Source organism: Microcaecilia unicolor, chromosome 2 (assembly GCF_901765095.1).
Source record: "Microcaecilia unicolor chromosome 2, aMicUni1.1, whole genome shotgun sequence".
NCBI classification, from domain to species: Eukaryota; Metazoa; Chordata; class Amphibia; order Gymnophiona; family Siphonopidae; genus Microcaecilia; species Microcaecilia unicolor.
This window is the reverse complement of record NC_044032.1, coordinates 206,851,072-206,869,271: the sequence shown is the minus strand read 5'-3', so window position 1 is coordinate 206,869,271 and position 18,200 is coordinate 206,851,072. Positions and strand designations below refer to the sequence as shown.

At 44.8% G+C, this 18,200-nt stretch overlaps 1 protein-coding gene across 1 annotated transcript in view; it reads left to right on the top strand.

Moving 5' to 3' along the window:
- Nucleotides 1-18,200, top strand: part of LOC115463279 (aminopeptidase O-like) — a 382,003-nt gene that overhangs the window by 319,052 nt on the left and 44,751 nt on the right. Inside the window, exon 10 of the mRNA XM_030193650.1 lies at nt 18,074-18,117. Coding sequence (XP_030049510.1) covers nt 18,074-18,117 — 44 coding nt within the window. The remainder of the gene's footprint in view (nt 1-18,073; nt 18,118-18,200) is intronic.

Sequence of the window (18,200 nt, the reverse complement as noted above, 5' to 3'; positions counted from 1 at the left end):
GGCTACACTCTCATTTAGATTGCATGTAGTTTCAGGTTAATCTGTGTTATGTCCTCGCCGTTGCGCGGTCCAATTGACTAATGTTTGTTATTTTCAGTGAGCCTGGATGCTAGGGATTTCTCACTTGTGAGAAGATAGAAACCTGCTTGTCCTCGGAGAAAGCAAAGATACCTGTAGCAGGTATTCTCCGAGGAGAGCAGGCTTCATATTCTCACAGTCCCTCCCACCTCCCCTCGGAGTTGTCTTCTTGGTTATTTTTATGTCATTTTTTTCTTTAGTATTAAATTGAGGAGACCGTGTTCACATGATGAGCAGGATGGGCTTGCTCTCCATGAAGCTCTCTTTTTATCTTTGGAAAAATGCCAGACCGGGTGACACGGATCGGAAGCCTGCTGTCCTCTGAGGAATACCTGCTACAGATAAGTATCTTCGCTTTCATGACAGGCCTTTGATGACACTTCTCGCATTTTCACCACAGACTTCTGCCGCATCTTCTTCTTTCTAGATTTGTGGGAGTATTTAATTACTGTACATCTAAGTATTGTTATTAGCCCCACAAATTATGTTTACGTTGGGCTCCTACAATTCAGGTTAAATAATACACTTTTATTTTTTTATTTATTTATCATTTTACTTAATTACATTTACATTTATCACATAAATGTAAGGAAATACAGAAATTAATATAAAAAGGAAAACATTTCTCTCAACAATATATATTTACATAATTGTCACAATTGGAAGATCCAAGATCAGGAAAACAATCTTAAAGAAAATAAGTAAAACTCAAAATGGTTAATCTTACACTTCACATTTTCTGAGGGAGGAAGGTTAATCGGTTATTGCAGCTGGTACAGTGGTAACTGAAGGAAGTTGCTGCAGAGGATTCTTCATCTGTTTCCACAAACTCTTATAATTTCTTAGGTTCAAACAAATAAGTAATAAGGAAATAAAACACTTACAAGGGAATCGCGCTAAGAAGGTCCCACCTAGGGCAATGATTCTTGGCTTAAAAGCCAAGACCTCATACCTCCCAGTCTGCGATTCCCTTGATGTGTCAGGAAATATATGCATCTTTGAACCCAAAAAAACTATCAACCATGTATCGCTCAAATTTTTACATACAATACAATATATATACTTCTACCCAGGAAGATCCCATTATAGTTCTATGCGGTTTATAATCCTCAAGAAGCCAGCCAAGCCCCGGGAAAATACAAAATTAAAAACCACAATAAAAAAGTACTAATGTTAGGCTAAATTATGAAATGTTACGACAACTTGTAAAACAATTCATACAGATTTAAGTGCCCTTTTAAAAGAGAGGTAATAAGGAATCTGGCGAATCTGTAAAGAAGTGAATTCCACCATCAGGGGATTGACAGAAAAACATACCATTGAAAATGGTTTTGTAGATTACTTCTTTGGATTTGGAGGTTTTAGAAGCAATGGCAATTTCCATAGCGTCCCACAGATCAATCCAGAGACTTGTGGGTTAAGTCCCTCTACCAGCAGGTGGAGATAGAGAGAACTTCAGAGGTTTACTATATATGGTCCTGTTCAGTCACCGTAACTTCAGTATTCTCTCTATCTAGCAGGTGGATGGTCATATCTGTGCAGCTCTGGATTGATTGGCTCCTGGCCTGGTCCCCTGGCCAGGAGCTTACGTCTAGTAGTGCTATAGAAATGATAAGTAGTCTAGTCGAGCTTCTGGGGTCTGAGGTGTCCCGGTCCTGGGACTTGGGTGCACACCTGGTGGTCCTAGGTTCCTTCCTCCCTTCCTCCCCTATCAACCCCTCCTCTCTGTCTGCCTGGGGTTTGTGGTTCTCACTCTTCTGACTTTAAAAGGAGTCTGAGGTTTCTTTTGCTCCAGCGTCCTCTCCCATTTTAGCACTGTTAAAATTTAAAAAACAAATCTCTTCATACTTATTTGTCCAGCGTGGCAAGCTCATGCTGGTTTGCAGTTCCGGCTGAATGGTGTGAGGACCGACTTGGCATGCGACAGCGGTTCCCGAGGGGGTAAATAGTAATTACCAAAATAACAGAAGGTGTGGTGACCAAACAAGTCACAGAATATCTATACAAGTTCTCAATACTACACGATTCTCAGTCAGGATTTCGCTCTAATCACAGTACTGAAACCGTACTAGTTACGCTCATGACCAAATTCAAACAGCCGATAGCAAACGGCAACAACATACTACTGTTACAATTCGACATGTCAAGCGCATTTGACATGGTCAACCATGGAATCTTATTACACATCCTCGAATACTTCGGACTCGGAGGCAACATTCTCAGTTGGTTTAAGGGGTTCCTATCCACTCGCTCATATCAAGTGACATCAAATTTGACTACATCAGCTACATGGGCACCTGAATGTGGAGTTCCACAGGGATCACCCCTCTCACCAACCATATTCAACCTAATGATGACACCCTTGGCTAAACTACTATCGAATCAGAATCTAAACCCATATATATACGCTGATGATGTAACGATCTTTATCCCATTCAAACAAGATCTAAGAGAAATCTCCAATGAAATCAACCAAAGCCTACACATTATGAACTCCTGGGCAGACGCATTTCAACTGAAACTCAACGCAGAAAAAACCCAATGCCTAGTACTCACTTCGCAATACAACAAGAATGAATTCACCACCATCAACACACCTAAACTAAGTCTACCAGTTTCGGATACCCTAAAAATTCTTGGAGTCACCATCGACCGACACCTAACACTTGAGAATCACGCGAAAAACATTCAATGTGGAAACTAAAAAGAATCAGACCATTTTTTCCACGGAGTGTCTTCCGCAACCTGGTACAATCATTGGTACTTAGTCATCTGGACTATTGTAACTCACTTTACGTCGGCTGCAAAGAGCAAATACTTAAAAAAACTCCAGACAGCCCAGAACACGGCAGCCAGACTAATATTCGGCAAACCAAAATACGAAAGCGCAAAACCCCTACGTGAAAAACTACACTGGCTCCCACTCAAAGAACGCATCACATTCAGACTTTGTACCCTAGTCCATAAAATCATCCATGGTGACGCCCCAGCATATATGTCAGACCTAATAGAACTACCACCCAGAAACGCAAAAAAATCTCGCACGTTCCTTAATCATCATCCTCCCAAGTGTAAAGGCTTGAAATACAAATTAATGCATGCATCAACCTTTTCATATACAAGCACACAGCTCTGGAACGCATTGCCATGCAACCTGAAAACGGTCAATGAATTGACCAACTTCCGCAAACTACTGACAACTTATCTCTTTGACAAAATATATCACAAAGATCAACACGTGTAACTGCACTATCTCTAATATATCCAGAAATGTTCTTTAATGTCTTTTGCTTTAAAACTATCATGTATTTCACCACCATGTAACCCAAAACTCTCTGTAAAACCAATTGTATGTTCTCTTCTACCTCCAGCATCCATGACGAATTGTAAGCCACATTGAGCCTGCAAAGAGGTGGGATAATGTAGGATACAAATGCAATAAATAAATAAATTATCCTATCTGCGCCGGTGGGGCAGAGCAAAAGCGGCTCCCAGTGTGAGAGCCACTGGGCTGCTGCAGTTTCCCGTGCTGGAGCTCCACTGTACAGCCCAACTCCGTGGAGCGGTGTGCTTCTTCCCTCCCAGCTCGTTTTGGCGGGCACAGGGAAGTTGTTGAGTGTGCGTGCGCGCTTGAGGGCGCCGTCTTTCTTGCCGCTCCACATGGTAATTCTGAAGCCCTGGCGCTCCCCTGGGGCCTGATTTGCTTGCGATTCAGTCAGTTTTATATGTAGGCTTTTCAGAAATGTGACTGGGAAACTGGGGTGGATCATTTCCATTTTCTTCGTATTTGGTTTTTAAGGGCTTCTGAGAAAAGAGGCGTGGGGCAGTTTGCAGACTCCTTTGGGATCCCTTGGGTCTTCCACAGCTTTGAGTCTCCCACAACTTTCCAGGGGTGAGGTCAGAGACCCATTAGACCCCTACAGCTGTCCTGTGGCAGTGAGAGCCTTAAGCTGCAACTTGGAAAGTACTGACTATCTGAAAGTCTTCTGGTAGAGATGCCTGTGCTTCACTAGGTGATTTACACTAAGAATATTTCTGGACCCTCCTTGAGGAGGTTCAGGGTGTGTGTAAATCATTAATGGAGGAAAAAAAGGGATCAGGATTAGGGACCCTACTCTAAGTTTTTCACTCTTTCCCTCTTCCCCTTTCTCAGAGCATGACAGTACAGTTTGTTTAGTTAAGCTTAGGGCTGTTGATTCCATGTTTCTATGAGAAATGTTACATTTTGAGGCTAGTGCAGGCCTCTCAGGTTTCTCTCGGTTTCCATTGTAATCCTGCACCCTCTGTGCTGCCCTGGTGGCATTTGCGCTGTGTGTACTGTTTACAACAAACTAGTTTTATTGAGGGTGGCTGGCCTTTCAGCCTGAAGGTTACAGGTTCAAGGCTGGTTTTATCCAACCTATTAGAAAATGTGGGCTCAGCTAGGTTTCCAATGGGGCATATTTTGTTTCATTCTCTCTTACTGCTTGCCTGGCCAAGCAGTTCTTGCATGATTGGAACAGTTATCAGAACTCTACTGCACTAAAGATTGCCCTTCTCTCTCTCTCTCTCTCTCTTTCTCTCTCTCTCTCTCTCTCTTTGCACACTGATACTGGCCACACCTTTGCATACTAGCATCAGCTACCCTGGTATCTGCAGCGTACCCGGTACCTCTAATTGCTTCTATGGTATTTTGGCATTTTGTCATGGTATGGGGTACCTAAATTTCATGAGGCATGGTCCAGGAGCTACTTCAGTGTAGAGGTAGCTTAATAGTTGTTGCAATCAGCTGAGAGTAAGCACAGAGCTCTAGGGATGCTGCTTCACGACCCACTGTAGCTTGTTATCTGTAGTGCACAATGGTGCAACAGCCATATTCTGCTACGCCATCTGGCTCTGGTTCTTAGCTGCACTTGTTAGCTCCAATGTGCAGCAGTTGTAGTGCACAGTCACACCAGCCAATTCTTGTCCCTATCTGCAAGAAGTTAGCGCTGGCTTAGGCATCAGACCACTGATGTGGCTTCCAAATCACATTTGGCAACCTGCCTTTTGGGAGTAATCTTTGGACTGGAGAAGATCTAGGGCAGTTGGGTAAAGAGCTGAGGGACTTCCAAGTCTCTGAGATTGCCAAGGGACGAGTTTAAGGATGATTTTTAATCCTCTTGGTTTTGTTTTAGGTTTTGTGGGGCCAGGAAAACCACTTTCAGGGTTTCCACTTCCACTACAACAAACCACCTGGCTGCTGGTAGAATGAGCTCTGTTTCAACTCCAGGTCTACCTATGCCTGTTGCATCTTTCAATGATGGAGTCTCAGTTCACTCCTCAGGCAGGACTCCTGTACTGGTTTCAGGAGGAGTGGACCAAGATTACCTCTTCTCAAATGTGTCTTTGTTTTGCTATTGCATGGTTACAACCTGGACTTCACTACAGATTTTTCTTAGTCTACATGCAAGCTCAAACACTGTCAGGTAGTTCTTGCCACCTTGCTAACGTTTCTTCCTTCAGGCACAGTCGAGTCTATCCCCAGTTGCAATTGGGGAATGGGAAGTTGTTCCCTTTGCTTTGTAGTTCCAACCAGGGAGCTTCCTTCCAGCTCAGTTTGGACGCCATAAGAGTCTAGGGTATTTACAGTTCAACTTTTCACAATGGGAACCTTGCAGTGTGTAATAGTTCTGTCAGGTGGAGAGAGTTTCTAGCCTCCCTGGACCTCAAGGAAACGTACTTTCTTACTTTCATATTCCCATTGCTCCTTGCTGCAGAGGGATCTTAGCGATTCAGCCTTTCCACATTGCCAAAGACATTTTTGCAAGGTCATGGGGGTAGTGGCAGCTTTCCTTCATGAGGATGGATTGCAGGTTCTTCCATACCTCGTGACTGGCTGATTTGCGGCTCTCTCTGTCAAGAGACTCTGCAAATTTCATCCAAGATACCTACTTGTCTTCAGTCCTTAGGATTGGTAATCAGTGTCACCAAGAGTCAATTGTTTCCAGCACAAATCATGGCTAATCGGGGAGTGCTGTTCCAGACATGCTTGGGAAATCCTTTCCTCCTTTTGCTCCTCAGCAACAGGTGCCAACCCAAGTCAGGTTTTACTTTCCCTACCAGGGCCAGAATATGAGAATAGGTTCAAGTTATGGGCACAAGGTTCTCTTTCTTGGACATTCCCCCTTGGGCCTGATTCCGTATCAGACCACTTCAGGGGTTCCTTCTCTTCTTTGGTCCCCATCTCTATGGTTCCCTTCAAGCCAACTTAGTCTCAATGGGTGATTTCAACATAGCTTTCCGCTGATATTTCAGAAGTTCTCTCTCCCTGGAGGTGGCTATCTGCAGCTTGTAGGTGCTAGGGTGTGCCATAGCTGGCGGCAACAGATTTCGTATTCCTTCCAGGAGGCAGACAGTTGACTGCCTCCTCACTTGCCAAATGTAGAGTCGAGGCCGGCTTAGTTGCCAGTTTTCTTCTATGATTTGTTTCGGGTGTCAAATAAGCAGACATTTTTGGCTGTCACAGCTTGTCATTTCATGTGGTTGTGCTGCTGGGTGGTAAATGCAGCTTCTAACAGCAGCTGGTTCAGCTCCCTTTTCAGGGCAGCTTTTGTTTGAGGACTCCATGAAGTTGGTGGATGATCTGGGTGATTTATAGGCAGGCTCGGCGTCTTCCTGAGGACATGTCTACAAGTTCTTTTCGGTCCGGTCAGGCTCGCCCTTATCTTTATGACACCAGGACTATCGTCCGGGGCAGCCTAGTTTTCTTTAGCAATCCAGTCGAGGCAGGTTCTCAGAACTCCCAGCTTCATCCGTTTGAGATTCTCTGGATTTCTACTAGTGACTGGTGCACATAGTCCTGTCTTTTCTGCAAACGGTGGTTTCTGCCTTCCATCCCACCCACCTTTTTCTCTTCCCGCTTCTTGGATGTTCACCATATACTCCTTTACTATTTGGAAGAGACCAGCGAGTTCTGTTGGTTAACTCTTTGCTTCTTGCTTTGCTCGGGACCATAGGAAGGTAATACCCTTTCCAAAGCCACGCTGGGTCGCCATTTTTAGATTGGCAGATGTGGGCATAGCGGTTCTGATGTCAGGAGGAGCAGACCTTTTGTAGAATAGGCGTCAGTGTGAAGCTGAAGAGCTGTTCTGCATAAGCGCCATTTTATTCAAAATCCTTTTAGGGAGCAGCTGCTCCCCTTGCACCCCACCTAGCTACGCCTCTGCATAGTGGGGGCAGGGCCTGGGATGACCTACTGAGCAGACGTGACTTCCTAGATAGCCTTATTCACTGCTAAAGACTGTAGCAGTCTTCTAGTGCTCACCATTTTAAGATTAGCAGATGCAGCAGTGGCAGGATCAGAAGCGGACATATTCAGAACCTGGAGAGCCTTAGGTATATAGGAAGGTGGCGACTCCTTACGAAACACCCACAATGCAGTAGGATCATCAGATTCCTGACCCGCTGAGCAGAAATGCCTCTCGGCATACCCTCATTCTGTCCTCTGGCTGGTCACAAGAAAGGGGATCTGGCTTCAAGAGCCGCAGTGGCCGTTGGCTGAGAGAGGCAATTTCTTCAGCTGGCCTCTGTATGGGTCAATCTCTCCCATTGCGGGTGGCATCACTTTCTTCCAGAGCGCAGTTGACTTCCTTTTCCAGTCCCGACTGGCTTCTGTGGCTGCCTTTTGCAGTTCGGGCACTTGGTCCTCTGTCCTGCCGTGGATGGCTTTTGCAGATTGCCCACTTGATCTGCTGTCCTTCCCTTACCAGACTTTGCAGGCTTGGCATGACAGTGCTAGGCATTCCAGATTTGACGTGGCAGCGCATGTAACTGCGACCTGTGGAGCATTGCTCCAGTCTGCTGAGGTTGTAGTACCCCGCCCCACTTGAGGATTGCTTTGGTACATCCCACAAGTCTCTGGATTGATCTGTGGGACGCTATGGAAGGTAAAATTAGTCCTTACCTGATAATTTTCTTTCCATTAGTCCCAACAGATCAATCCGGAGGCCCACCCTTTGTTGTTCTGGGTTGAATGTTTTCTTCTAGTTGCCTCAGTTTCATCAGATTCCTTAATTTGATTTTTGGCTAAAAAAAAAGGTGGGGGCAAAACAAAACAAATCAAAACATAAATGAAACCTTCTGCTACCCTCCCGCAGGAGCCCGCAGGAGCAGTTGAGGAGCTTACATGGGCTTTATGCAGGCAGGAGAGGACTTCCTCTTTTGTCTTCCACTGCTTTGGTATCGACAATACTGAAGTTACGGTGACTGCACATAACCACATATAGTAAACCTCTGAAGTTCTCTCTATCTCCACCTGCTGGTAGAGGGACATAACCCACAAGTCTCTGGATTGATCTGTTGTGACTAATGGAAATAAAATTATCAGGTAAAGACTAATTTTACCCTATCTCTTAAGGCTGAGTTTATCGAGGATAAAAGAATTAGATGCCCCAAATGTAGGTGAAAAAAACCCATAAAGATTGAGAAAAGTCATAGTGCACATTTTAAAAATAACATACTTCTGCTCAGTCTTTGTGGAGGTACCAGTCCTGAGTTTTAGTTTTCGTTTTCTTTCCTTCATGTAGTTAATTTCATTTGTTTTGTTTGGACAAAAGCAACTTTTTTGCCTCCCTGTACTTTTCAAGCAAACACCCTTTCTCTTTGTTTGTGATCTGAGCTGGATCTACAACAAAAAAAGCCTCCAGTGATCTGCATTGATTGGATCATCAAAGAACACCAGGATCAGAAACTGCACAGTCTATGAGTTGAAATTTATATCTTTAACTTATTTTACCTCTAAATTTCTGATATCCTGCTGAATCCTCCCTTGCATTAAAACTTCCAAATGAAATTCACACAGGAGTGAAATACCGTCATTGTTACGTCTCTAGCGAACAGAAGTGCCTTGTTAGATAGATATTAGATACTTGACTTTTATAAACTATTCTACCTTGTTTCAAGATTTAAAAGCACAAAATATAGATAGAATAAGCAGTTCTACAGGGATGATTGACTACAAATGTCCTAGAGAATCTCAATTCCTAGGAAGCAGACACTTCAAAGGGACTCAGACTCTCATCAAGCACTCTCTGCATTTTAACACTGTTAACTGCTGCCAAGGACAAACTGGCTTTTTGTTATACTGAATAGCTAGAGAGCTCTGTCATCTTATCTACTTTAAACAAGAATGTGCTTTGGCCTAGTAAACCAAAGATCTTCATACATCCCGGTAATTTGGGAAAGAAGGGACAACGGACTCCTCCATCCACCAACGGACATAAACTCAAGAGGCAAAACACCTATCTAACTATACCCACACAAATACCTCCCTATCTTTATCAAGTAATCCTTACAACTAATGGAAACTTGGGCCTAGTAAATGCAAGATCAGCTAATAAAAAATTTCCTATGATCCATGATGTCATCAGCGAATACCACCTAGACATCCTGGGAATAACTGAGACCTGGCTGGATGAAAGCAGAGGAGTCCCATTGACTGAATTATGCCCCTCAGGATTCACTGTCCTGCACCAATCAAGACAAGGGAAACGTGGTGGAGGGGTAGCAGTCCTGATCTGAGAGACAATCAAACTACGCAGAGTCTCCACCCCTCCTCCATCTGTCTGAGTCAGAATGCCTCCTAATCTAGCTGGGAGATAGCAACCTCTGTGGCTGCTCATGGTCTACAGAGCACCTTGCAACAACATATCATCAGTGCAAGAATTGCTGAATCTGGTGACTGAGGTAACCCTGAGCTACCCTAGGTTACTGTTACAAAATTCCATTCTTTAGTTCTGAGAGCCTTTTATATAAAGGCACATAGGTGCTTCTATTCAAGAAATGCCTACAGGCACCCGTTATGAAACTACACCCAATTTGTTTTGAGAGGAGGAAAAAGATACCTTGCTTACCTAAGAAAAACTGTCCCTCATCAGATTCAGGTTTTATGTTGTGCAGTATTTGTGAGATTTTTGGCTATTGCAAGTGCCAGGAAATGTCTGATTTGAAACAGTCTTTGACTTGGAATTTTCACATTGTACTGTTGAACATGGTTCTGTTTTAGTTATTGTTGATGAACAAATTAAAGCAAATATTTAACTTCCAGCAAGTAAATACCCTTTTTTCTAACTTTTTATTTTTAACCATTTCTGAAGTGAAATTGAACTGACCTTTCTGTTTTAGAACTATTTTAGAGAGGTCTTCTTGTATCCACTAGCAGATACTATCTGTCTGATCTTCAAAAGCACATATCCGGTTAGCAGCACCAATCGCATAGTGCCACTGAATATTCCCTCAGGACATCTTGGCACTATCCAGACAGTTCTAGATAATAGGCTGGTTAGCTATCCAGTTAGTGGTTTGAATATCGCCACTAACCATATGCTAATGCTGGTGAACGCTGATATTCAGATACCAGCACTGAGCTTCTGGAATGTTTTTAACCATGGCAGCTGGTGTTTTCTATAATGCTAACTACCACAGGCTGAATTTTGGCATCCAGATATCTAGATGGTCGAGGGTAAATGTAGCAGAGGAAGGTGATTTAGGCCAGATTTCTTCTGCGGATAATTTGGATTTATCATCCTCACTTTAATATTCCCTTATCTCTTGTTTTTCCTGTTTGTCTGTCCTAATTAGATTGTAAGCTCTGTCGAGCAGGGACTGTCTCTTCATGTTCAAGTGTTCAGCGCTGCGTACGTCTAGTAGCACTATAGAAATGATAAGTAGTAGTAGAGATATCACAAGATACTATTCCAGCTTGTGGTACTTTGTTAATCTTGCTTCTGTCTGAGATGAAGTAGAAGTCTGTTTTAAAATTATTTTTTGCTTTCCTTCTGCAGTCATCAAGGGTTTATCCTTTCTTACAAACTTACAGAGCGGTATGGTAGTGAATATGCCAAAGGCACATTTTTGGGCTGAAGTGACCTGTGATAATATGTGCCCTGGCAGGGCATGGAGTCCTCATAAACACGTGAAGGGCAGTTTAAAGGTCAAAAGTAAAAACTGTATTCTGTACCACAGGAAAGATAAACATGCCTGTATCCTCACAGACTTCTCACTTTGAACCTTGTCCCTGACAGATTTCACACTTCAATATACAGTCACTTCTTAACTCTGAAGTTCAAGGACACTTCTCCTATCTCCTTGACTTGACCTGCTGACAATTGCATGAGTCTGGGAATCCTACGCAGTCATGTTCCCACTTGCTCACTCACTTGGAAACTTCTTTATCAGAGCCTCCTGCTCGCTGTTTCTCCTTGAAACCTCTGTATCAGGGTCCTGGCCTGAGCCCCGCCCCTCTGCCTCAACAGATTAGCGCCACCTGCCGAAAGGGGGCAGAACTGCACCAGCGAGGGAGTTTTTCCTGCCCCTATGTCACTTACCCCCTCACATGACCCCTTACCTGTCTATATGTGGAAATCCCACATTTCTCCAGGACAGGACACTGGAAGATTTCAACAGTAGGACCAGTAAGGAATCAAGTATTTGCTTCATGCAATGACTGATGAAGGAAAGTGAAGTCTTTTGCGGATTTGCAGCAGGAATTCTCACTCACTATTGCATTTGCATTTATGCAACTTTGTCTTTATGTGTACAGTTTGCCATGGGAGGATTTGAGCAAAGATGTCCAGGATACCTTATCTACAGCATATACAATGAGGTCACAAATGAAAGTGCCTTTGTCATACAACCACAAATATCTTCAGGAATTGACTGCTAATATTGACTATGCCAGGTTCTCCTCTTGCTGGAGCCAGGAATTACAAATCACACTGAAAAGTGCACAGTTACATGCACTTGTAACATCAATTAGAAGAGTTACAGATTATGTACCGCATTGGGAAATACTTTACAAATTTGCCTTGCGATTATACGTGTCTCCCAGGTGGCAAGCCAGGCGGGCTTTGCTAGCTCTAGTGTTTGTCCTAAGTGCCAGGAGGAGGATGCGACTTTAAGTCATATGTTTTGATTGTATCCCCTGGTTCACATGTTTTGGCATAGCTTACAGGCTACAGTGTCACATCTTTGGTCTTGTACAGTTTCTTTGGATCCTATGCTGCTTTTTGGATACTATACTTTAGAAGCCCTGACACCTAGGGGAATGAAGATATTTCTGAAAAGAGCTCTTTTGTTGGCCATAAAAACTATTTTGATGGTCTGGATTCTGCCAACAGCACCAACCTTGCAAGTTTGGCATTCTCACATGATTGTTCAAATATGAATGGAGTGGATGGCAGTACAAGATTTGCAGTGTTGCCAAGGTGTCTTATTTCAACAGATCTGGGAGCATTTTTTGGCCATTCTGACTCCATTGGTACTTAGTCACCTTTTGAATCTTTGAAATGCAGTGAGATTTGGAATCTATTTTTTTTGAGTCAACCATGAAAATAAGGAAGGGTTGGGAAGGAGAGGGGAGTATTGTATGGGTATAATTTAAGTTCTTGAAGTGTAACTGTTGTGATTTTCACATTGTTTGATGAGAATGATTAATTTTGTGTATAGGAGAATTGATTTCACATAATGTGACATTTGGTTTCAGTATTAACGCTTTGAATAATAAAAACAACTGCCCTCCCCTTCCGAGTTGCAGGACGCCCCCCCCCCCCTCCCTCCCTCCTTCCACTCCCCTCAGAGTTCCCCGCCCCCCCCCCCCCTGCCTCCCTCGAAGTGCAAGCAGGACTTGTCCTCTGGCAGCCCCTCGCCTTCCTGCGTGCCGACTCTAATTTAAAAATTGTTGCCTCAGGGTCCGGCGTCAGCATTGAAGGCGAGCAGCGCTTCACACTGCCTTCCTATTTGTCTGAGGTCTGCCTCTGGTCCCGCCCTTCCAGAAACAGGAAATGAGGGCGGGACCAGAGGCAGAGCTCAGACTGTCATGCTCCTCACCGGAGTGTTCATCGCCTGCCCCGCTCCCTGTTCGCTCCGCTCCACCCTTCCGTGGGAGGGAGCGTCGGGCGTCGGCCCTTGTGGCGGGGCCGACGGTCTTGCGGCCTCTCGCCGCGTCTTCACCTGGGAGCGCGGGTCCAAGGGGGCGTCCTGGTCTCTGCATGGACATTTTGGCAGTGCCGGCACCTCGGTAACTCCTTCTCTTCCTGGTGCGGGACCCGGGAGCGCGGGAGGTCTGGCTCCGCCTCCGGCTGCTGGGATTGGGCTCCCACACTGTGGCTCCACCCCTCTCCCGCTGCCATCCAATCCTGAGCCTCTTGGCTCTGCTGCTTCTGTTGCTCCCGATGGTGGGGGCTATTTAGGAGTGTCTATCCCTGCGCTCAGTGCTTCGGCTTCTACTTTTGTAGATTGGATTGTGCTCCTGCGTGACTTTGTCTACTGTTTGCTGCCTGACCTGATCTGGCCTCGGCTGGGATCCTGACTTCGCTTTCCCTGCTGCCTGACTTGACCTTTTGCCTGACACTGGATTACGCTTTGCCTGCTGCCTGACCTGACCTTTTGCCTGACACTGGATTACGCTTTGCCTACTGCCTGACCTGACCTTTGCCTGGACACCGGATTACGCTTTGCCTGCTGCCTGACCTGACCTTTGCCTGCACCCGATTAAGCTTTGCCTGCTGCCTGACCTGACCTTTTGCCTGAATACCAGAATACGCCTTGCCAGCTGCCTGACCAGACCTTTGCCTGAACACTGGTTTACGCTTTGCCTGCTGCCTGAGCCGACCTTTGCCTAAACACCGGATTACGCCCTAACTGCTGCCTGATCTGACCCTTGCCTGAACACCGGATTGCTCTCTGCCTGCTGCTCGACCTGACTCCTGCCTGAGTCCTGACTACCTTCTGTTTGCCACCTGGTCTGTTCCCTGCTCGAATCTTGTTTTCGTCCTGCTCGCTGACTGACCTGGTTCCTGCTAGATTCCTGACTACCTCTGCATGGTGCCTGACCTACGACTGCCTGTATCTAGCTGCTCTCTGCCTGTTGCCATCTGACCTCTGCCTGTATCCGGAAATCCTGTCGGCTGATGCACCTGGGGGCTCAACCCTCGGGGAATGGCGGTCACCACAGGTGAAGCTGCAGGGTTGCTCGGCTGCCTAACGGAGCACAGGTTTGAGTCTTCATCTCTGTACTCCCAACGGGCACAAGAACTTACAAACGTGGCACAGACAGATGGGAAGGCAGTCTGTAGCGCCGCTCGCCTTCAATGCTGATGCCGGACCCCGAGGTAACAATTTTTAAATTACAGCCGGCACGCAGGAAGGCGAGGGGCTGCCGGAGTACAGGTCCTGCTTGCAATTCGAGGGAGGGAGGCGCGGGGGCGTTGAACTCGGAGAAGATGGGGGGCGTGGAAGCTGACTGCCAGGAAGTTGAAGTCCAGTTCGTAATGTATGAAGCCTTCCGATGACGTCACCGTGTTGCCTGGGAATCCGCAACACGTCTCAAGCACGGGCACTACGAGTTTGCACCACCATCTCCATCCCCTCCCAGTTCAGCAGTCCGGCCCCCTTCGCCCTCCCCTTCCGAGTTGCAGGACGCCCCCCCTTCAAGTTGCAGGATGCCCCCTCCCTCCCTCCTTCCACTCCCCTCCGAGTTCCACGCCCCCCCCCCGCCTCCCTCCCTCGAAGTGCAAGCAGGACCTGTCCTCTGGCAGCCCCTCACCTTTCTGTGTGCTGGCTCTAATTTAAAAATTGTTACCTTGGGGTCCTGCGTCAGCATTGAAGGCGAGCGGCGCTTCACACTGCCTTCCCATCTGTCTGAACTCTGCCTCTGGTCCCACCCTTCTGGAAACAGGAAATGAGGGCGGGACCAGAGGCAGAGCTCAGACAGATGGAAAGGCAGTCTGTAACGCCGCTCGCCTTCAATGCTGACGCTGGACACCGAGGTAACAGCCGGCACGCAGGAAGGTGAGGGGCTGCTGGAGGACAGGTCCTGCTTGCACTTCGAGGGAGGGAGGCGCGGGGATGTTGAATGGGAGGGGGGCCATCCTGCAGCTTGAAGGGGAGGGGGCCGTGGAACTCGAAGGGCAGGGGAGGGGGGTCCTGCAACTCGAAGGGGAGGGGGGCTGGAACTCGGACGACAGACAGGGAGGGAGAGAGGGAGGTAGGGAGGGGGGCGTGGAACCTTGCTAGCACCCGTTTCATTCCTCTACGAAACGGGCCTCTTTTACTAGTTGAATAATAAAAACAAATTAAACATAAAATTGTTTTTTTGCTAAGAAATAGCTCTCTTTTTGAGGCCAGAGTATTAATATTTTTCCAGATATGGTCAGACATGGCTTTCCTTTGGCTGAGTCTTAGCCTTGAGAGCCTCTTTTTTTCCTTAAAGTACCATGTAAATGTCTGGTCACATTTGAAGGGAATGGTTATATCTTTATGGATCCTATTCAGTTAAAGGATTTTGTTGCAGGGAAATCTTTTATAAATGTTAGTTGATGTTTCCTGAGGCGGGTGGGACTATGACTAAGAGAGTCAAATTGTGATATATTCTGGTCACCTATTTTGTCAAGCCACTCTCTCTCTTGGTTTTGATTTGACTTTGCTCTGTTTTATTTTTCTTCTCATTTTGATGTTACTTTTCTCCCCATGTGTACTATTTGCAGTTAATGTGTGTCTTTTTTTCTTTATAGATCTAATTCCCAGCACTTTCTTGGACACATATTCTAAATATGCAAATCCACTTAATTTAATTTTTTAAAAATAAGAAATTTAGCTGACTTTAAAGAAATAAAAATGAACAGAAAATGCTTATGTCATTGAGGGGGTCATTTTTAAGAGATCGCTGTGCAGCATTTTATAAATTTTGTAAAATTGCCTGGGGTATAAGCACCAAAACTTAGGCACATATATCCTTTATATACATAAATTTGTCTGATCTGATTGGAAAGGTTCCAGGGGATTGGGGTTGGGCAGGGTTTGAACTTATGTGTGTTTCTTATAAAATAGCTACATGAACACATAAGTCTACGAGCACTTTCTATTGGGTAATTTTATAAAGGGAAGTTAGGCATACATTTTTGTTTTCATACTGGTGTATCTTGTACATTCCTGCCACTTGGGTTAGGCTGGCTATTGCAAATTTACCCTCTGAGTTGGAAGGATATTTAATGTGAAGGAAAAATGACAAGTTGAATTCTTGTTATGTGTTCCTACTTTTTTAAACACATTTCACTTAATCGATAACACACTTATTGGGGAGGGTCTGTCCATCTGTCTATGTGCAGCCAGAAAAGCGGAAAAACAAGAAAAGTCCTCTGTTCAAGTTCAGGCACTTTTTAGCTTGGTCCCTTAAGGGGATTTTGACTACATTTCCCAACAGGCAATAGAGCTGGAGTTGGGAAAGAGCAGATGCTTGAGGAACCTGGGAGGAGGGCAAATTAGCAAGCTCCCAGGTGCTTGTTTACTAATATGCTATGAGAAGAATTTAGAAGAAGGTTTTGTTTTTTAGAAGAGACACAGCTAAGACACACATCATGACAGCCTATGGGGAGAGGAGGAAGGATTTCCCCAAGAGTGGGTGATTAGCCACTGTTCTCTTTGCTTGTCTTCCTAGGTACAGGTAACATAGTAACATAGTAGATGACGGCAGAAAAAGACCTGCACGGTCCATCCAGTCTGCCCAACAAGATAAACTCATATGTGCTACTTTTTGTGTATACCCTACCTTGATTTGTACCTGTCCTTTTCAGGGCACAGACCGTATAAGTCTGCCCAGCACTACCACCAGCCCCGCCTCCCACCACCGGTTCTGGCAGATGAGCCTGGGGAGATGTTTGGTCTCCACAATAGGTAGCTGGCAGCCTAAGGAAAAAGAAGAGGTTGCCTCTAACAAGCTTAAGGAGTGGAGTGTCTGGTACAGCTGGGCAGTACTGGAAAAGGGAGGTGCCAGTTCATCACATAGACTTTGTGTTAAGGCGTGGTTGTGTGTATACACTTGGTGTGTCAGAAAACCTGAAGTGGAATGCCATGTAAAACAGAAATTGTAAAAGGGGGGAAATAAGGAATTACCTGTTGTATGGTTGCAATTGAGAAAGGAAAGAATCCCAGGTAAGTGATATGAAGATGCCATGAGTTTTGTTTTGTTAAGAAACATTAAAGCTTTTGATTTTGAAAAGCTTTAGTGTGGCTCTTTGTGTGTGAGGCCCTTGAAAGTAGTGACTGCTTAATAAGGCCTTGGCAGGGTTGTCTCAGTGGCCTATAGAGGGCACTAGGCCCAGAACATTGAGGATCTGGGACCAGGACGGCCTGAGATCATCACAGATGCATAGAGACTAAAAACTTAATGCTAATAAACCTGGTTTATGCACAAGCTTTATTGAATAAACTCTAGCGGCAGCAGTAGCGTTTGAAGGCTGTATTAGCTCTATTAATGCAGTCCCATTACATCTTTTTTGAATAAGTAATATTAGGTAATCTATCATTTGAACATGCCTTTGAGGACTGGATCAAGTTATAGTAGAATGAATGATTCAGAGACAAGAGAAGAAACTCCAGGAGACAGGACTTCTAGTGCTGTTCCAAAATGGAAGAAATGAATACTAGCACCAAATAGATCTTTTAACATCCAAATAAATCTTCCATTGTATGTGGAGCTGGAGATTACTTACAGTTGAACTTTACTGTTTACACCATTTCCTATTTAATTTGGCTGAATAATATGTAACTTGTCCAGATAACATTCAGGGTTTTATTTTTCTTGAAAGTTATTTTCCATAGGAAAGAGTTCTTTTTGAATAAGGCCTGCTGTTCAAAAAGGTTTCATTTTCAGCTCTTCTAATTTTAAAATAAAGTATAAAACCAGACAGAAAGCAAAGTAGACAATGTAACAGGTTTGTTTAATGTCAAAATTATGTTTTTCTTCTTTGATGAAAACAAATATTTGGCTTCTTTCTTATGTTTTACATAAGAATTTGATATAGCACTGGCTTATTGACAGCCCCTCAGTGTGTGAAGAAATGGATGGTATACAGTAGGGAGATCTGTATCCTTATCATATAGCAATCAATGGTTTTTAAAAGATCCAGCGCTAATGGAATAAACATAGAATCGGAGCACTGATGGACACAGTCATTGTGGCTCTTTGTTTCTTTTCCAGGATTTTCTTAACATGATTCTGGAAGACATCCCAGAACAAAAAAGGTAGGTGAGAGTCAAATTAGATCAGATAAAAGAAGGATGTGAAGAACACAGTCTGACCTGAGAGCGCCTGTCGGAGGATGTTA